Here is a 21,841-nt window from a genome sequence, read left to right on the forward strand (position 1 = left end):
GGCGCAGCGGGTTGAGTGCTCATCTTAACTTTATTTGAACACGTAACAAACAAAACAAGAAAAACGATCGAACGAACAGTATTGCATGCTAACACACAGCAGTGCAACAACAACTTCCCACAAAGGGACAGGTGAAAACAGGCTATCTAAGTATGACTCTCAATCAGCAACAACGATGTACAGCTGTTCCTGATTGAGAGCCATTCCAGGCCAACAAAGAAATACACAACATAGACAGAACATAGAAATACGAAATAAAGAACATAACCCAAAAACCCCGGAATACTCTAACCAAACACCCCTCTACATAAACACATATACTAACAAACCCCGAACCACATAAAACAAATACCCCCTGCCACGTCCTGACTAAACTACAATAACCAATAACCCCTTATACTGGTCAGGACGTGACATATGCTGATAATGGGCCTATGTAGATATTCCATAGAAAATCTGCCGTTTCTAGCTACAATAGTCATTTACAACATTAACAATGTCTATACTGTATTTCTGATCAATTTGATGTTATTTTAATGGACAAAAAATGTGCTTATCAAATCAAAGTTTATTTGTCACGTGCGCCGAATACAACAGGTGTAGGTAGACCTTACAGTGAAATGCTTACTTACAGGCTCTAACCAATAGTGCAAAAAAGGTTTTAGGTGAACAATAGGTAAGTAAAGAAATTAAACAACAGTAAAAATACAGGCTATATACAGTAGCGAGGCTACATACAGACACCGGTTAGTCAGGCTGATTGAGGTAGTATGTACATGTAGATATGGTTAAAGTGACTATGCATATATGATGAACAGAGAGTAGCAGTAGCGTAAAAGAGGGGTTGGCGGGTGGTGGGTGGGACACAATGCAGATAGCCCAGTTAGCCAATGTGCGGGAGCACTGGTTGGTCGGCCCAATTGAGGTAGTATGTACATGAATGTATAGTTAAAGTGACTATGCATATATGATAAACAGAGAGTAGCAGCAGCGTAAAAGAGGGGTGGGGGGGGGCACACAATGCAAATAGTCCGGGTTTCTTTATTTTCTTTCAAAAACAAGGACATTTCTAAGTGACCCCAAACTTTTGAATGGTAGTGTACATGTAGGTAGAGTTGTTAAAGTGACAATGCATAGATAATAACAGAGAGTAGCAGTATTGTAAAATAGAGGGGGGGGGGTAATGCAAATAGTCTGGGTAGCCATTTGATTAGATGTTCAGGAGTCTTATGGCTTGGGGGGTAGAAGCTGTTTAGAAGCCTCTTGGACCTAGACTTGGTGTTCCGGTACCGTTTGCCATGCGGTAGCAGAGAGAACAGTCTATGACTAGGGTGGCTGGAGTCTTTGACAATTTTTAGGGCCTTCCTCTGACACCGCCTGGTATAGAGGTCCTGGATGGCAGGAAGCTTGGCCGTGCGCACTACCCTCTGTAGTGCCTTACGGTTGGAGGCCGGGCAGTTGCCATACCAAGCAGTTATGCAACCAATCAGGATGCTCTCGATGGTGCAGCTGTAGAACCTTTTGAGGATCTGAGTACCCATGCCAAATCTTTTTAGGCTCCTGAGTGGGAATAGGTTTTGTCGTGCCCTCTTCACGACTGTCTTGGTGTGCTTGGACCATCATAGTTTGTTGTTGATGTGGACACCAAGGAACTTGAAGCTCTCAACCTGCTCCACTACAGCCCCGTCGATGAGAATGGGGGCGTGCTCGGTACTCCTTTTCCTGTAGTCCACAATCATCTCCTTTGTCTTGGTTACGTTGAGGGAGAGGTTGTTGTCCTTTCTCCACACGGCCAGGTCTCTGACCTCCTCCCCATAGGCTGTCTCATCGTTGTCGGTGATCAGGCCTACCACTGTTGTGTCATCAGCAAACTTAATGATGGTGTTGGAGTCATGCCTGGCCATGCAGTCATGAGTGAAAAGGGAGTACAGGAGGGGACTGAGCATACAACCCTGAGGGGCTCCTATGTTGAGGATCAGCATATTGGATGTGTTGTTACCTACCCTTACCACCTGGGGGTGGCCCGTCAGGAAGTCCAGGATCCAGTTGCAGAGGGAGGTGTTTAGTCCCAGGGTCCTTAGCTTAGTGATGAGCTTTGAGGGCACTATGGTGTTGAATGCTGAGCTGTAATCAATGAACAGCATTCTCACAAAGGTGTTCCTTCTCTCCAGGTGGGAAAAGGGCAGTGTGGAGTGCAATAGAGATTGCATCATCTGTGGATCTGTTGGGGCGGTATGCAAATTGGAGTGGGTCTAGGGTTTCTGGGATAATGGTGTTGATGTGAGCCATGACCAGCCTTTCAAAGCACTTCATGGCTACAGATGTGAGTACTACGGGTCGGCAGTCATTTAGGCAGGTTACCTTAGTGTTCTTGGGTACAGGGACTATGGTGGTCGGCTTGAAACATGTTGGTATTACAGAAATAGACAGGGAGAGGTTCAAAATGTCAGTGAAGACACTTGCCAGTTGGTCAGCGCAAGCTCGGAGTACACGTCCTGGTAATCTGTCTGGCCCTGCGGCCTTGTGAATGTTGACCTGTTTAAAGTCTTACTCACATCAGCTGCGGAGAGCGTGATCACACTGTTGTCTGGAACAGCTGATGCTCTCACTACCAGGTAAATCTAGCTCAAACACTTCCAGGTAAATCTAGCTCAATCACTACCAGGTAAATCTAGCTCAATCACTACCAGGTAAATCTAGCTCAAACACGACCAGGTAAATCTAGCTCAAACACAACCAGGTAAAACTCGCTCAGACACAACCAGGTAAATCTAGCTCAATCACTACCAGGTAAAACTAGCTGAAACACGACCAGGTCAATCTAGCTCAAACACAACCAGGTAAAACTAGCTCAAACACTACTAGGTAAAAGTAGTCTACCAGGTAAAACGAGCTCAAACACTACCAGGTAAAAGTAGTCTACCAGGTAAACTAGCTCAAACACTACCAGGTAGTCCTGTATAGTACTGAGCAAGACAGAGAACTTGACTGTGTCTGTGCCTCTGCTTACTACTGCCAGAGTAGCAGCACCCTGATCCGTCCTGTATAGTACTGAGCAAGACAGAGAACCTGACCCACAACAAACAACACGTATATTTCTCTGTTCCTCCTGAGGTCCATGGACTGCAGTGGAATTTTGTTTGTGTTTGTGTGTGTCTCAAATGACTTGTTCCCTTCTCCTCTCTGGGTTTCAGGTGCAGGGTCTGGAGTGGATGTCTCTGTTAACCTCTTCTTCTCTCTGGGTTTCAGGTGCAGGGTCTGGAGTGGAGGGCGTCTCTGTTAACCTCTTCTTCTCTCTGGGTTTCAGGTGCAGGGTCTGGAGTGGATGGCGTCTCTGTTAACCTCTTCTTCTCTCTGTGTTTCAGGTGCAGGGTCTGGAGTGGAGGGCGTCTCTGTTAACCTCTTCTTCTCTCTGGGTTTCAGGTGCAGGGTCTGGAGTGGAGGGCATCTTTGTTAACCTCATCTTCTCTCTGTGTTACAGGTGCAGGGTCTGGAGTGGATGGTGTCTCTGTACAACAATAATCTGAATGGTATTCTGGCTGATGAGATGGGGCTGGGCAAGACCATCCAGACCATCGCCCTCATTACATACCTCATGGAACACAAGAGACTCAACGGACCCTACCTCATCATCGTTCCACTATCGTATGTTACCTCCCTGCTTGTTTCATGGCTCTCAGTTAAAGAGAACATTGCTTTTATATTACAAACAGTTTCTTCATCAGTCTGTTTACTAAAACTACAGTCATGGCTCTTAAAGGCCCAGTGCATTCAAAAATGTGATTTTTCTGTGTTTTATATATATATTTTTCCACACTGAAGTTGGAATAATACTGTGAAATTGTGAAAATTATGCTAGTTCCCTTTTAGTGTTAGGTCATTTTTTGTGTTTGATGGCTCCATGCCGCAACCCACCAGCAGAGCAGACCACCTTAGCTGTGTCTTTTGTCTTGTTGTTTATTAGGACCCCGATTATCTGTTGCAGCAGCTACTCTTCCTGGGGTCCACACAAAGCATGAAACATGACATAATACAGAACAGTAATATACAAGAACGGCTCAAGGAAAGTAGTGTCCAACAAGCTTTCTCTGCCGTTAACCTTGTTCTGAACACTTCCAAAACAAAGGTCATGTGGGTTGGTAAGAAGAATGCCCCTCTCCCCACTGGTGTGATTACTATCTCTGAGGGTTTAGAGCTTGATGTAGTCACCTCATACATGGCATACTAGATGTTACCAAATGAAACTTTATTTGTCACATGCGCCGAATACAACAATTGTAAACCTTACCGTGAAATGCTTACTTACAAGCCCTTAACCAACAGTGCAGTTCAAGAAGAGTTAAGAAAATATTTATAAATAAACTAAATAAAAAAATAATAAAGTTACAATAAAGAGACTATATGTATAGCCCATCTGTAAACAGCCCATCTATCTACCTACCTCATCCCCATACTGTATTTATCTTGCTTCTTTGCACTCCAGTATCTCTACTTGCACATTTATCTTCTGCACATCTACCATTCCAGTGTTTAATTGCTATATTGTAATTACTTCGCCACCATAGCCTATTTATTGCCTTAACTTACCTCATTTGCACTCACTGTATATAGACTCTTTGTTTTCTTTTGTTCTACTGTATTATTGACTGTATGTTTTGTTTATTCCATGTGTAACTCTGTGTTGTTGTATGTGTCGAATTGCTATGCTTTATCTTGGCCAGGTCGCAGTTGCAAATGAGAACTTGTTCTCAACTAGCCTACCTGGTTAAATAAAGGTGAAATAATTTTTTTAAATATATAGGGGATACCGGTACCGAGTCAATGTGCGGGGGTACAGGTTAGAGGTAATTTGTAAATGTAGGTAGGGGTGAAGTGTCTGCATAGATAATAAACAGTAAGTAGCAGCAGTGTACAGAACAAATGTACAGGCAGAATCAATGTAATAGTCCGGTGGCCATTTGATTAATTGTTCAGCAGTCCTAGACTTGGCAATCCGGTACAGCTTGCCGTGCAGGAGCAGAGAAAACGGTCCATGACTGGGGTGGCTGGAGTCTCTGACAATTTTATGGGCTTTCCTCTAACACCACCTATTATATAGGTCCTGGATTGCGGGAAACTTGACCCCAGTGATGTACTGGGCTGTACGCACTACCCTCTGTCGCGCCTTACGGTCAAATACCGAGCAGTTGCCATACCAGGCGGTGATGCAACCGGTCAGGATGCTCTCGATGGTGCAGCTGTAGAACTTTTTGAAGATCTGTCCTTCTCTCAGCACATATCAAAGCTGCAGGCTAAGGTTAAGTCTTAACTTGGTTTCCTCCATCGTAATCGCTCCTCTTTCACCCCAGCTGCCAACTAACCCTGTTTCAGATGACCATCCTACCCATGCTATATTACGGAGATGTAATTTATAGATCCGCAGGTAAGGGTGGTGTCGAGTGGATATATGTTCTTTACCATCGACCATCAGATTTGCCACCAACGCTCCTTATAGGACACAAACGCAGCACCGTTTGAATCCCCTCATGTAAAACATCAGAACTAGTGGAAAGTAGACGAGTCAGTCTGCAGCACCGTTTGTCATTTCTTTAACCGTGTCCCTGAGGTGATTTTCAAACTAACAGTTTCAGTAAACAATATAAAAGTGGATTACACACACTGCAGTACTATCTTTGGATGTGACTTTCTGTCACCTCTGTTTAGGCAATGTCCTGTTTCTTCAGTTCACTGTGGTGTTGTGTGAGGAGAATGTTGATTATGTAGATTAGTGTGATGTGTTTCTTCAATCTTTAAGTTTGTAACATCCCAGGCTTAGTTGTTCCTACATTTCAGAGTGTCTCTGATCTCTCTGTCCTCCAGGACTCTGTCCAACTGGGTCTATGAGCTGGATAAATGGTCTCCGTCCGTTGTGAAGATTTCCTACAAGGTGAGAGTCATAATTTTCCTTTTCATCAGTCCTTTCTTCTTCCCCTCCATGGGTAGCGTACTCTGGGCGCGTCCCAAGAATATCTCCTTTCACCTGAAGTGTGCACTCGTTCATTAGTTCCCAGAAATCTAAATGCACTGGATTGGTAGAGGCAATAGCAGTTAACCCACTGTTCCTAGGCCGTCATTGAAAATAAGAATTTGTTGTTAACTGACTTGCCTAGTTAAATAAAGGTAAAATAAAAAATGGCTAGTAGGAGTTTCCACCATGTTTCTTATACCAGTAATTTCCTTTCAAATCAGTGAACACTGCAGACTTTGGGAGGAAGGAAGGATATCTGGGACATAACCTATGTCTTCTGTCTGTCTGACTCTCCTGTGTTACAGGGGACCCCTGCTATGAGACGAGGCCTGGTGGCTCAGCTCCGCAGCGGGAAGTTCAATGTCCTCCTCACCACCTACGAGTACATCATTAAGGACAAACAGATCCTGGCCAAGGTATCCTTTCTCTCCCTCTTACCCCTATCCTACCCCTCTTTTCTTCACTTTCCGCTCTCCCTCCCCCTAAGGTAGGACAGAAATACTCTCCTCCTCCCTAACCCTCTACATGTGACTCTACAGCAGGGTCAGGTCCTCCTCCTCCCTAACCCTCTACATGTGACTCTACAGCAGGGTCAGGTCCTCCTCCTCCTCCTCCTCCTTAACCCTCTACATGTGACTCTACAGCAGGGTCAGGTCCTCCTCCTCCCTAACCCTCTACATGTGACTCTACAGCAGGGTCAGGTCCTCCTCCTCCTCCTCCACCCTAACCCTCTACATGTGACTCTACAGCAGGGTCAGGTCCTCCTCCTCCCTAACCCTCTACATGTGACTCTACAGCAGGGTCAGGTCCTCCTCCTCCTCCCTAACCCTCTACATGTGACTCTACAGCAGGGTCAGGTCCTCCTCCTCCTCCTCCCTAACCCTCTACATGTGACTCTACAGCAGGGTCAGGTCCTCCTCCTCCTCCTCCTCCTCCTCCCTAACCCTCTACATGTGACTCTACAGCAGGGTCAGGTCCTCCTCCTCCTCCCTAACCCTCTACATGTGACTCTACAGCAGGGTCAGGTCCTCCTCCTCCTCCCTAACCCTCTACATGTGACTCTACAGCAGGGTCAGGTCCTCCTCCTCCTCCTCCCTAACCCTCTACATGTGACTCTACAGCAGGGTCAGGTCCTCCTCCTCCTCCTCCCTAACCCTCTACATGTGACTCTACAGCAGGGTCAGGTCCTCCTCCTCCTCCTCCTCCCTAACCCTCTACATGTGACTCTACAGCAGGGTCAGGACCTCCTCCTCCTCCTCCCTAACCCTCTACATGTGACTCTACAGCAGGGTCAGGTCCTCCTCCTCCTCCTCCCTAACCCTCTACATGTGACTCTACAGCAGGGTCAGGTCCTCCTCCTCCCTAACCCTCTACATGTGACTCTACAGCAGGGTCAGGTCCTCCTCCTCCTCCTCCTCCCTAACCCTCTACATGTGACTCTACAGCTGGGTCAGGTCCTCCTCCTCCTCCTCCCTAACCCTCTACATGTGACTCTACAGCTGGGTCAGGTCCTCCTCCTCCTCCCTAACCCTCTACATGTGACTCTACAGCTGGGTCAGGTCCTCCTCCTCTTCCTCCTCCCTAACCCTCTACATGTGACTCTACAGCTGGGTCAGGTCCTCCTCCTCCCTAACCCTCTACATGTGACTCTACAGCAGGGTCAGGTCCTGCTCCTCCTCCTCCCTAACCCTCTACATGTGACTCTACAGCAGGGTCAGGTCCTCCTCCTCCTCCTCCTCCTCCTCCCTAACCCTCTACATGTGACTCTACAGCTTGGTCAGGTCCTCCTCCCTAACCCTCTACATGTGACTCTACAGCAGGGTCAGGTCCTCCTCCTCCTCCTCCTCCCTAACCCTCTACATGTGACTCTACAGCTGGGTCAGGTGCTTAGCCCAAAGCCACTGATGCAATAAAACCCACTTTCTTTTATCTTCTGTCCCCTATACCCACACTCCATCCCCACTCCCCAGATCCGTTGGAAGTACATGATAGTTGATGAGGGTCACCGTATGAAGAACCACCATTGTAAGCTGACCCAGGTGTTGAACACCCATTACGTGGCCCCACGGCGCCTCCTCCTGACGGGCACGCCACTGCAGAACAAGCTCCCGGAGCTCTGGGCCCTGCTCAACTTCCTGCTGCCTACCATCTTCAAGTCCTGCAACACTTTCGAACAGTGGTTCAACGCCCCCTTTGCCATGACCGGGGAGAGAGTGAGTGTCAAATGCATATCTACTTTACAAGGTCAAGTTAGGTGACAAACACGGTCCAAAACATACATAAAAATGCATCAATATCCTAGCCAGATAGGGTAAGGGTAAGGGTTATATCCTAGCCAGATAGGATAAGGGTTATATCCTAGCCAGATAGGGTAAGGGTTATATCCTAGCCAGATAGGGTTAGGGTTATATCCTAGCCAGATAGGGTAAGGGTAAGGGTTATATCCTAGCCAGATAGGATAAGGGTTATATCCTAGCCAGATAGGGTTAGGGTTATATCCTAGCCAGATAGGGTTAGGGTTATATCCTAGCCAGATAGGGTAAGGGTAAGGGTTATATCCTAGCCAGATAGGGATAGGGTAAGGGTTATATCCTAGCCAGATAGGGTAAGGGTTATATCCTAGCCAGATAGGGTTAGGGTTATATCCTAGCCAGATAGGGTTAGGGTTATATCCTAGCCAGATAGGGTTAGGGTTATATCCTAGCCAGATAGGGTAAGGGTTATATCCTTGCCAGATAGGGTTAGGGTTATATCCTAGCCAGATAGGGTAAGGGTTATATCCTAGCCAGATAGGGTAAGGGTTATATCCTAGCCAGATAGGGGTAAGGGTTATATCCTAGCCAGATAGGGTTAGGGTTATATCCTAGCCAGATAGGGTAAGGGTTATATCCTAGCCAGATAGGGTTAGGGTTATATCCTAGCCAGATAGGGTAAGGGTTATATCCTGGCTAGATAGGGTACGGGTAAGGGTTATATCCTAGCCAGATAGGGTACGGGTAAGGGTTATATCCTAGCCAGATAGGGTTATGGTTATATCTTAGCCAGATAGGGTTATATCCTAGCCAGATAGGGTTAGGGTTATATCCTAGCCAGATAGGGCAAGGGTTATATCCTAGCCAGATAGGATTATATCCTAGCCAGATAGGGTTAGGGTTATATCCTAGCCAGATAGGGTTAGGGTTATATCCTAGCCAGATAGGGTAAGAGTTATATCCTAGCCAGATAGGGTAAGGGTAAGAGTTTTATCCTAGCCAGATAGGGTTAGGGTAAGGGTTATATCCTAGCCAGATAGGCCTAAGGGTTGTATCCTAGCCAGATAGGGTTAGGGTTATATCCTAGCCAGATAAGGGTAAGGGTTATATCCTAGCCAGATAGGGTAAGGGTTATATCCTAGCCAGATAGGGTAAGGGTTATATCCTAGCCAGATAGGGATAGGGTAAGGGTTATAATCTAGCCAGATAGGGATAGGGTAAGGGTTATATCCTAGCCAGATAGGGTAAGGGTTATATCCTAGCCAGATAGGGTTAGGGTTATATCCTAGCCAGATAGGGTTAGGGATTATATCCTAGCCAAACAGGGTTAGGGTTATATCCTAGCCAGATAGGGTTAGGGTTATATCCTAGCCAGATAGGGTAAGGGTTATATCCTAGCCAGATAGGCGTAAGGGTAAGGGTTATATCCAATCCAGATAGGTGTAAGGCTGCATGACCAGTTCTCTTTCTAAATCTCTATCAATTAAAGATTTGACTGAATGACAAAAAAGGTGCAGACTGCAATAATATGTGAACAGTGATCATCATGTGAAAACCTGTCACGGCTGTCGAAAGGAGCAGACCAAACTGCAACTTGGTTGTAGTTCCACATTTTATTAAATCCGTGAAACTTTGCAAAACATAAATAACTGAATTTACAAAACAACAAACCGTGACGCAGAGAGAAACAAACACTACCGTAATTTCCGGACTATAAGCCGCAACTTTTTTCCCACGCTTTGAACCTCGCGGCTTAAACAATGACGCGGCTAATATATGGATTTTTCCCACTTTCAAATTTTTTGTTACAAGCCGTGTTTCGTTAAAGCCTGTGTAAAGTTCATTTGTTTCAATTTACCGGTAGGCACCTGCGGCTTATAGACATGTGCGGCTTATTTATGTTCAAAATAATAAAAAATTTAAATTCAGTGGGTGCGGCTTATATTCAGGTGCGCTCAATAGTCCGGAAATTACGGTACTCAAAATATAATCACCCACAAAACCCAGGAAGAAAAACCCCTACTTAAATATGATCTCCAATCAGAGGTAACGAGGACCAGCTGCGTCCAATTGGAGATCAACCCCAAAAAACCCAACCTAGAAATAGAAAAACTAGATCTTAAACATAGAAATAGAAAACATAGAAAAACACAAAACACCCCATGTCACGCCCTGACCTACTCTACCATAGAAAATCACATCTTACTATGGTCAGGACGTGACAAAAGCCATGTGAAAAGCTCTATATCGAAATTCATTGTTTCTCTATGCTCCTCTGTGAAATAATATTTATTATGCCCCACTGTGAAATAATATTTATTATGCGCCACTGTGAAATAATATTTATTATGCTCCTCTGTGAAATAATATTTATTATCCGCCACTGTGAAATGCAGGCCGTTTATCCCTTACCTTTTCAAGAAGGAACATCTGCCCAATAATTAAATAAATTAATGTGAAAGTGGTGAAAAGCTTTAGAGATGAGAGATGGTGACAACAAATCAGCACTTTGGGCCATATTCAGTCAGACGGGTCTGTTGTAACCATATTGACTTTGTCCATGACCATACAAAACAGCATAAACCTCATCCTAGAGTAACTACACTAGTAACTACCCTAGAGTAACTACCCTAGTAACTACCCTAGAGTAACTACACTAGCAACTACCCTAGAGTAACTACACTAGTAACTACCCTAGAGCAACTACCCTAGAGTAACTACACTAGAGTAACTACACTAGTAACTACCCTAGATTAACTACACTAGAGTAACTACACTAGAGTAACTACACTAGAGTAACTACACTAGTAAACCCTAGATTAACTACCCTAGAGTAACTACACTAGAGTAACTACACTAGTAACTACCGAGTAACTACACTAGTAACTACCCTAGAGCAACTACCCTAGAGCAACTACCCTAGAGCAACTACCCTAGAGTAACTACCCTAGTAACTACACTAGTAACTACCCTAGATTAACTACACTAGAGTAACTACACTAGTAACTACACTAGAGTAACTACACTAGTAACTACCCTAGAGCAACTACCCTAGAGTAACTACCCTAGTAACTACACTAGAGTAACTACACTAGTAACTACCCTAGATTAACTACACTAGAGTAACTACACTAGTAACTACACTAGTAACTACACTAGTAACTAGCTTGTTAGTAGATTGTTAATGGAGGACCCTGATTGATCCCCAGGTGGACTTGAATGAGGAAGAGACAATCCTGATTATCCGCCGTCTCCACAAGGTGCTCCGCCCCTTCCTGCTCAGACGACTCAAGAAGGAGGTGGAGTCCCAGCTTCCAGAGAAGGTGAGAGGGCTTATACTATAGAAACGTTACACTATGTAAACCACAGATACTTGGTACTGAGTTAAACTTTACAGTATCTAAACCACAGATACTTTCCAGAATGTAACCCACAGATCGGTGGTACTGGATGATACTTGATGTATACAAACCACAGATACTTGGTGTTGTAGGTGGAGTATGTCATCAAGTGTGACATGTCGGCCATCCAGAGGGTTCTGTACCGCCACATGCAGGGCAGAGGAATCCTCCTCACCGATGGATCAGAGAAAGACAAGAAGGTAGGAAGCAGAGGTCCTGTTAACTAATTTTGTGACGGTCAGTTCTCTTTATAACTATCGACCCTGATCAAGCAGCTCAGATATGTGACGTTGTTATTGTGGTCCTCAGGGTAAAGGAGGAGCGAAGACCCTGATGAACACCATCATGCAGCTGAAGAAGATCTGCAACCACCCCTACATGTTCCCACACATTGAGGTACGTTAGATGTTCCCACACATTGAGGCATGTTAGTTCTAGAACCACCCCTACATGTTCCCACACATTGAGGTACGTTAGATGTTCTCACACATTGAGGTACGTTAGATGTTCCCACACATTGAGGTACGTTAGATGTTCCCACACATTGAGGTACGTTAGATGTTCCCACACATTGAGGTACGTTAGATGTTCCCACACATTGAGGTACGTTAGATGTTCTCACACATTGAGGTACGTTAGATGTTCCCACACATTGAGGTATGCTAGTTCTAGAACCATCCCTACATGTTCCCACACATTGAGGAAAGTTAGTTCTAGAACCACCCCTACATGTCCCATCACATTGAGGCATGTTAGTTCTAGAACCACCCCTACATGTTCCCACACATTGAGGTATGTTAGTTCTAGAACCACCCCTATATGTCCCATCACATTGAGGTATGTTAGATCTAGAACCACCCCTACATGTTCCCACACATTGAGGTAAGTTAGATCTAGAACTACCCCTACATGTTCCCACACATTGAGGTAAGTTAGTTCTAGAACCACCACTACATGTCCCATCACATTGAGGTAAGTTAGTTCTAGAACCACCCCTATATCTCACATCACATTGAGGTATGTTAGTTCTAGAACCACCCCTACATGTCCCATCACATTGAGGTACGTTAGTTCTAGAACCACCCCTACATGTTCAAACATATTAAGGTATGTTAGTTCTAGAACCACCACTACATGTCCCATCACATTGAGGTATGTTAGTTCTAGAACCACCCCTACATGTCCCATCACATTGAGGTATGTTAGTTCTAGAACCACCCCTACATGTCCCATCACATTGAGGTATGTTAGTTCTAGAACCACCCCTACATGTTCAAACATATTAAGGTATGTTAGTTCTAGAACCACCAATACATGTCACATCACATTGAGGTAAGTTAGTTCTAGAACCACCTCTACATGTTCCAACACATTGATGTATGTTAGATCTAGAACCACACCTACATTTTGAATAATCTCAAGTATTAAATGTATTTTGATTTGTTTAACACTTTTTTGCTTACTACATGATTCCATGTTTTGTTTCGTAGTTTTGATGTCTTCATGATTCTACAATGTAGAACATAGTAAAAATAAAGAAAAACCCTTGAATGAGTAGGTGTTCTAAAACTTTTGACCGGTAGTGTACATGTTCTAGCACATTAAGGTACATGAAATTTTCCAACACATTGAGGTACATTAGATCCAGAACCACCCCTACATCTTCCAGCACATTGTGGTACCTGGTGTTAAGTTCATATTTTAAGTATCCCTATATTTCTGTTATTACGGGGCTATCACTCAGCCAAGAGTGCGCCTGCGCAGGAAGTCTGTTCGTTGATGGACCTAGCCGAGAGTGTAATGGCTACCTTGTAGTGTGTTCATACGGTATAGTAAACTTTGTTAAACTGGAACCTTGTCGTTGTGTCATTTCGAGTTAACATTGGTAGCAGAGGATGGCTAATAACTACAATGTGCCACCTCGCTTCGACGAGAAGAGGTCGTACGAAAGTTGGGAAAATGAACTTGGAATCTGGACATGGGTTACTAATCTGGACGCGAAAAAGCAAGAACTTGCGGTGGTATTATCGCTCGAGAGAAGAGCGAGAGATACAGCACTGGAAATATCCCTGGAGGATTTGAACAATGATGATGGTATGGGAACTTTGATCAGAGCACTGGATTCTGTATTTCTTAAAGAAGAGAAAGACCGTGCCTACGAGGCATATTCAAACCTTTTTTACGAGAGATATTTTGGTTGCAATGACGGACTACATCATTGATTTCGAACAGAGGTACAATAGGATGCGCAAGTACGACATGGTTCTCCCGGATGCAGTGTTAGCTTTCAAGTTGCTAGATACTGCCTGTCTAGATGGTAGGGAGAAACAGTTGGCTTTGACTGCTTGTACTGTGCTGACTTTTGCATCAATGAAGTCGGCACTAAAAATAATATTTGGTGAAAAGACGTCTGTCGCGCCGTTAACAGATGGAATGCAAGCGAGTGACGGAGCATATTACACTGAGCAGCAGAGAAAAGGCGCCAAAAAGTCACGTTCTCAAGACAACCAGAAGAGGGCGCCATTTCCAGGCACAAATCCACTGGACAAATATGGAAGGAGATCAAAATGTGCTATTTGTCAAAGCACTTACCATTGGGTTAAAGACTGTCCTCATAAAAATGAACAAGTTAAACTAACAGAGGAAAATGTAAACACAGAGAGAGCAGTGTAACATTACACTGTTTTCAAATGAATCTGCTTCTGATACTGAGATTTTTATAGTTGAATCCTTAGGATCTGCTGTGATTGATACAGCATGTACACGGACAGTGTGTGGTGCAAAATGGCTTGATAGCTATGTCAGTGAACTAAATATGAAAGAAGTACAAAATATGATTGACACACCAAGCAACAGAGCTTTCACATTTGGAGATGGGAGAATTGTCCATTCTACCAAGCGAGTTAAGATACCAGCAAAAATTGGTCAGACTAAGTGTCACATTGAAACAGAGGTGGTCCCTACAGATATCACCTTACTATTAAGCAAAGCTTCCCTCAAGAAGGCAGGGGCTGTACTAGACATAAAAAATGACAAGGCAGTGATGTTTAAACAACCAGTGACTCTTGAACTTACTACCTCAGGCCACTATTGTGTAAACATTTTAGACAAAGACATCACGCAGAGTCCATGCAAAAATGAGATTCTGACGGACACAGAGCACATGGAGATTCTGACAGTCACAGAGAACATGAACACAAAAGAAAAACACAAAGTATTGTTAAAGCTTCACAAACAGTTTGGACATGCTACAGTTGACAGACTTCAGAAGTTACTCAGCAGTTCAGGGAATAATGATGATGAGAGTATTTCCATTCTACAGCAGATAGTTAACAGTTGTGAGACATGTCAAAAATACAGTAAACCTAAGCCCAAACGAGCTGTTGGTTTGCCACTAGCTTCCAAATACAATGAAACAGTGGCTGTAGATCTACATGAGTTAGGACCAAGTGTGTGGTACCTTCACATAATCGACCACTTCACACGCTTCAGCGCTGGAAGCATTGTGAATACAAAGAAACCCAGTGACATCGTCAAGCACTTCATTCATTCCTGGGTAAGTGTGCATGTCCCGCCCCAGAAATTGTACAGTGACAATGGAGGAGAATTCAATAATAATGAAATAAGAGAAATGGCAGAGAACTTCAACATGGAAGTAAAGACAACTGCTGCATACAGTCCATGGAGCAATGGACTTCTGGAGAGATATAATCAAACACTCACAGAGATCATGCTGAAAGTGAAGCAAGACAATGGATGTGACTGGAACACAGCCCTAGATTGGGCTTTGATGGCAAAAAACACAATGCACAATGTTCATGGTTACAGCCCATACCAACTAGTGTTCGGGCAGAACCCTAATCTTCCCTCTGTACTGGTTGACAAGCCACCAGCACTAGAAGGGGCCAGTGTGAGTGCATGGGTGGGACAGCACCTTTCAGCACTACATGCAGCGAGAAAAGCGTTCACTGAAGCAGAGTGCTCAGAAAGAATTCGCAGGGCTCTGCGTAAACAGCTACGACTCACCGATGAGAAATACGAAACTGGAAACAAAGTGTACTACAAACGAGTTGACTGTCAAGAGTGGAAGGGACCGGGAGTAGTCATTGGCCAAGATGGTGTGGTGATATTTGTGAGGCACGGAGGCACCATTGTCAGGGTGCATCACTCCAGATTGCGGAAAGTAAATGATCAACAAGATACAGGGGCTGTCGCTGAGAATCATCCTAATGAAAAGGAGACAGTAACAGACACAAACCTACCAGATGTTGCATCCAATGATATGGACACTGAAACTGACACAGGAAATGGAGCAGAGACCTTCAACCATGCCACAGATAATACTGCTGAGCGTTCAAATGAGGAAAACATTCAACAACAGCCACGTGTTAAGACAACATGGTTGTTCCAATCTGAAAACTGGACAAACTGTTAAATACATGGACAGAGAAAGTGGTATTCCACATACAGCAACCGTCATTGGACGAGCAGGAAAAGCCAAAGGAAAACACCAGAACTGGTATAACTTGCAGTTCTCTGAACCAGCTACAATTTCTGGTACAACAGGGTCAGCTGACCTGTCACTTGTAGATAATCTCAGAATTGAACCAATGGAAAATCGAGAAAAACAGAATGACATTCAAAATGGTGATGTACTTGAAACAAAGGACGTGCGTGTCATTTGACTCAGCTAAGCTAGATGAGCTCAGTAATTGGAGGAAAAATAGAGTGTTTGAGGAAGTCAAAGACATTGGCCAAAAATGTGTCTCAAGAAGGTGGGTGTGTACCCTTAAAGAATCCTTAACTGGAATAGTGCCTAAAGCATGTCTAGTGGCTAGAGGTTTAGAGGAGCTGGCTGCTAAACAACTCCCAAACGACTCACCTATTGGCTAGAGGTTTAGAGGACCTGGCTGCTAAACAACTCCCAAAAGACTCACCTATTGGCTAGAGGTTTAGAGGAGCTGGCTGCTAAACAACTGCCAAACGACTCACCTAGTGGCTAGAGGTTTAGAGGAGCTGGCTGCTAAACAACTCCCAAACGACTCACCTAGTGGCTAGAGGTTTAGAGGAGCTGGCTGCTAAACAAGTCCCAAACGACTCACCGACATGCGCCTCAGAGTCACTCAGATTGCTGATGTCAGTGATCTGCCAGAAAAAAATGGAAACTTAATTCCATAGACATCAAATCTGCATTTTTGCAGGGAACAGAGCTGTCAAGGGACATTCACTTCCGACCTCCGCCTGAAGCTAAATGTGAAGGAACACTGTGGAAACTAAAAAAGTGTGTGTATGGACTGGCAGATGCATCACTCTACTGGTACAACAAAGTCAAGGCAACAATGCTGAATACAGTTGGAAAAATGTCACAAGTGGATCCTGCCGTCTTCTATTGGCTTGATCAAGACTGCAGTGTGACTGGAGTACTTGCCTGTCATGTTGATGACTTTATCTGGGGTGGCTCACAGACCTTTGCTACAACTGATTCCACACCTCAAAGCTGTTTTCCAGGTCGGCCGTGACGAGCATGATCATTTTTGTTATGTTGGCATAGAGTTTATTACAGTTGATGGGACAATACTGATGCAACAGGAGAGCTATATCAAGAATCTTCAACCCATCCACATGGGTTCTTCAAGAGCCGTACAAAGCAATTCCCCTCTATGTGGAATTGAAGCTGATCAATTGAGATCAAAGATAGGATACATTTTATGGGTTGCTAGACAGAGTAGACCTGATATAATGTTTGATGGTTGCAACTTGGCATCTAACACAAAACACACCACTGTACAAACCATTCATGAGGCAAACAAAGTTGTTCGTAAACTGAAGTCACAACAAGTCGTGTTAATTGACTGCCATCTGTTGGCAGTCAAAAAGGATCAGAAGGGTTGTCCGAAGCACACTTGCTGGAGAAACACTTGCTCTTGCGGATGGAATTGACAATGCTATCTTTCTTGCAACTCTGTTCTCAGAGCTTTCCACTGGTGAGACAAAACGGCACATTCTACCTGTAGTTTGTGTCACTGACAACTACTCATTAGTTGATGCTTTGAAGTCAACCAAGTCTGTCACAGAGAAAAGACTTCGTCTTGAGATTAGCAGCATCAAGGAACTTATTCAAGCACAGAGAATCCAGCGGATTCTGTGGTCGACCACAAAGGAACAGCTTGCTGACTGTCTGACTAAAAAAGGAGCATCCGGTCTTGTGCTCCTACAGGCTCTCAGTAATGGAAAGTGGCAGCTTGAGTAATACATATAAAAACTGTCACACAACCCATTTGTAATGGGGAACTTGAATAATACTAATTTAATTATGTTGTTGATGTTTAATTTGTCTTTAAAGAAAAGGGGGAGATTGTTAAGTTCATGTTTTAAGAATCCCTATATTTCTGTTATTACGGGGCTATCACTCAGTCAAGAGTGCGCCTGCGCAGGAAGTCTTTTCGTTGATGGACCTAGCCGAGAGAGTAATGGCTACCTTGTAGTGTGTTCATACGGTATAGTAAACTTTGTTAAACTGGAACCTTGTCGTTGTGTCATTTCGAGTTAACACCTGGCATGTTCCAGCACATTGAGGTACCTAACATGTTCCAGCACATTGAGGTACCTAACATGTTCCAGCACATTGAGGTACATTAGATCTAGAACCACTCCTACATGTTCCAACACGTTGAGGTACATTCCACTCAGAACTACCTCTACATGTTCTAACACATTGAGGTAAGTTACCGTAAATTCCGGACTATAAGCCGCAACTTTTTTCCCAGGCTTTGAACCTCGCGGCTAAAACAATGACGCGGCTAATATATGGATTTTTCCCGCTTTCAATTTCTTTTCCCCAAAAAAACACATTCTGTGACGTGCTCAGTTTTTTGGCGGCATGAAGCTTTCATTAGACCAATGAAATTGCCGAACGGGTTAAGGTCAAACAACTTTTTTGTTTACTGTTTAGATTAAATCGAGCGCTCTCAAACTTCCCATCATTCTGATTACGGTAGTCATTTTGTCACCCTCATCATGGCAAAGACACGGAGAAATGCATATGATGCAGCTTTCAAGTTGAAGGCGATTGATCTGGCTGTTGCAAAAGGAAACAGAGCTGCTGCACGGGAGCTTGGTCTTAATGAGTCGATGATAAGACGTTGGAAACAGGAGCGTGAGGATTTGACTCAGTGCAAAAAGACAACTGAAGCTTATTGCTAATTTTTTATTTTTTGTTACAAGCCGTGTTTCATTAAAGCCTATTTGTTTTTGTTACAAGCCGTGTTTCGTTAAAGCCAGTTTATTTTTGTTACAAGCTGTGTTTCGTTAAAGCCTGTGTAAAGTTCATTTGTTTCAATGTACCGGTAGGCACCTGCGGCTTATAGACATGTGCGGCTTATTTATGTTCAAAATAATACTTTTTTTAAAATTCAGTGGGTGCGGCTTATATTCAGGTGCGCTCAATAGTCCGGAAATTACGGTAGTTCTAGAACCACCCCTACATGTTCCAACACATCGAGGTATGTTACATGTTCCAACATATTGAGGTACATTCGATCTAGACACCACTACATTGACCAATATAGAGGTACATTATATCTAGAACCACTCCTACATGTTCCAGCACATTGAGGTATGTTAAATCTAGAACCACTCCTATGTGTTCCAGCACATTGAGGTATGTTAGATCTAGAACCACTCCTATGTGTTCCAGCACATTGAGGTATGTTAATCTAGAACCACTCCTATGTGTTCCAGCACATTGAGGTATGTTAGATCTAGAACCACTCCTACATGTTCCAATACATTGAGTTATGTTAATCTAGAGCCACTCCTACGTGTTCCAGCACATTGAGGTATGTTAGATCTAGAACCACTCCTACATGTTCCAATGTAGAGATATGTTACAATGTTCCAACACATTGAGGAACGCTAGCTTACATGCCGTAACACCCCTGATTGAAGTTGCCAACGAATCAGTCTTCTGCTGTGTCTAGACTTGACAGTTACTGCAGTTTTTATATTCTGATTATGGAGTTCTGGCCATGGAATTCTGAACGTATCATGTGTCTACAGCTATTTAAATGTGTCCACCATGTCCACATTGAATCCGGATTCTCTTTTCCTGCGCTATATTAAATTGTCAGTATGCATTCTGCAAACTGGAATAGGCAAAATATGATAACACAACAACAACTTGATGCCAGTAGCCAACTACTGTAGCTAACCAGCAAGCTAGCATACAAAGATAAAGGGATTGCAAACAAGTTACCAGAACCCTAGCCAAACCCCCCCCCCCAAATTTTTTTTCTAAATATTAGCTAGCTGGCTAGGATTTATGAGGCCATCAAACATATTCCTCACACGCTAGGAACGTATTTCTTCTCAACGTTATAATGAAAAGGTGCCTCTGTCTCAAAGTACACGTTTTCTGAATGCTGGTGGGCAGAGTGCTGATGACTTTGCCCACTGTATGTGCTTTCTGTAGCCTGATTACATCCAGACTGAGGAGAAATCCACACACAGTGAGAAGTAGCAGAAGTTTCATGTAAGTGTCAAGCTTAGACACGGCCTTCAACACAGACATATACGTTGAATCAGCAGTGTTGCTGCTTTTTCTGGAGCATAAACCTGACCCCACAGTCTGGCAGGGTAAGACTTGTCTGGAGGGTAGAGGTCTGTCTGGCAGGGTAAGACTAGCCACCCCAGGCCTGTCTGAGATGTGACACCCAGCCACAGGCCACCATCATCCTCTTGTTTTATTGTCTCTGCAGTGAAACCTTTAATGAGTAATTTACTAGAAGAGTTCGGCAACATTTTAATTGGTCCCAGACTGCATGCACATGTTTCATTTGTGTCTGTTTTAATTCACACAATTCAATCTACAATATTTACTTAGTGAAGTTAGGATTTGTTATCTGATAACTATGTAGATGTGCCAACTAGATATTTAATTCAATTCTGATTTTCCACTATCTGTCTTGTCTCACAGGAGTCCTTTGCTGAGCACTTAGGCTTCCCGAACGGCGTTATAAGCGGGTAAGATATTAAGATACTCAACATTGCCCATTCAGTTATTAAACAAAACGTGAATTTCCTTCAAAAGGCGAATGCTAAACACCCCAGACAAAACTTTTCTCTTTCTGGGACCATATGGTTATTTATTCTCCTCCCCCCCACCCCAGACACGAGCTGTACCGTGCATCGGGGAAGTTTGAGCTGCTGGACCGGATCCTCCCCAAGCTGCATGTCACCAACCACAGAGTTCTGCTGTTCTGTCAGATGACATCACTCATGACCATCATGGAGGACTACTTTGCTTACCGCAATTTTCTCTACTTGCGCCTCGACGGTATGTATCTCTGACCCTAAACACTAACCATACCTCAATTTCCTCTACTTTAAGTCAAATCAAAGTATTTGTCACGTGCGCTGAATACAACAGGTGTAGACCTTACAGTGAAATGCTTACTTACAGGCTCTAACCAATAGTGCAAGTAGCGAGGCTACATACAGACACCGGTTAGTCAGGCTGATTGAGGTAGTATATACATGTAGATATGGTTAAAGTGACTATGCATATATGATGAGCAGAGAGTAGCAGTAGCGTAAAAGAGGGGTTGGCAGGAGGTGGGTGGCGGGACACAATGCAGATAGCCCGTTTAGCCAATGTGCGGGAGCACTGGTTGGTCGGCCCAATTGAGGTAGTATGTACATGAATGTATAGTTAGTGACTATGCATATATGATAAACAGAGAGTAGCAGCAGCGTAAAAAAGGGGTTGGGGGAACACAATGCAAATAGTCCAGGTAGCCATTTGATTACCTGTTCAGGAGTCTTATGGCTTGGGGGTAAAAACTGTTGAGAAGCCTTTTTGTCCTAGACTTGGCACTCCGGTACCGCTTGCCATGCGGTAGTAGAGAGAACAGTCTATGACTGAGGTAGCTGGGGTCTTTGCCAATTTTTATGGCCTTCCTCTGACACCGTCTAGTGTAGAGGTCCTGAATGGCAGGCAGCTTAGCCCCAGTGATGTACTGGGCCGTATGCACTACCCTCTAGTGCCTTGCGGTCGGAGGCCGAGCAATTGCCGTACCAGGCAGTGATGCAACCAGTCAGGATGCTCCCGATGTTGCAGCTGTAGAACCTTTTGAGGATCTGAGGACCCATGCCAAATCTTTATAGTCTCCTGAGGGGGGAAT

The 21,841-nt window shown here is 44.1% G+C and overlaps 1 protein-coding gene across 4 annotated transcripts in view; it reads left to right on the forward strand.

Moving 5' to 3' along the window:
- The window catches only part of smarca2 (SWI/SNF related BAF chromatin remodeling complex subunit ATPase 2), a 150,417-nt gene that overhangs the window by 77,427 nt on the left and 51,149 nt on the right, over positions 1–21,841 (forward strand). For all 4 annotated transcript variants that reach the window (XM_045695465.1, XM_045695464.1, XM_045695466.1 and 1 more), the window contains exons 16-24: positions 3,482–3,645; positions 5,860–5,926; positions 6,313–6,423; positions 7,978–8,220; positions 11,469–11,582; positions 11,753–11,860; positions 11,970–12,056; positions 20,635–20,681; positions 20,828–20,994. In XM_045695465.1, coding sequence (XP_045551421.1) covers positions 3,482–3,645; positions 5,860–5,926; positions 6,313–6,423; positions 7,978–8,220; positions 11,469–11,582; positions 11,753–11,860; positions 11,970–12,056; positions 20,635–20,681; positions 20,828–20,994 — 1,108 coding nt within the window. The remainder of the gene's footprint in view (positions 1–3,481; positions 3,646–5,859; positions 5,927–6,312; positions 6,424–7,977; positions 8,221–11,468; positions 11,583–11,752; positions 11,861–11,969; positions 12,057–20,634; positions 20,682–20,827; positions 20,995–21,841) is intronic.

This window comes from Salmo salar, chromosome ssa15 (genome assembly GCF_905237065.1).
Source record: "Salmo salar chromosome ssa15, Ssal_v3.1, whole genome shotgun sequence".
In the NCBI taxonomy this organism is placed as follows: Eukaryota; Metazoa; Chordata; class Actinopteri; order Salmoniformes; family Salmonidae; genus Salmo; species Salmo salar.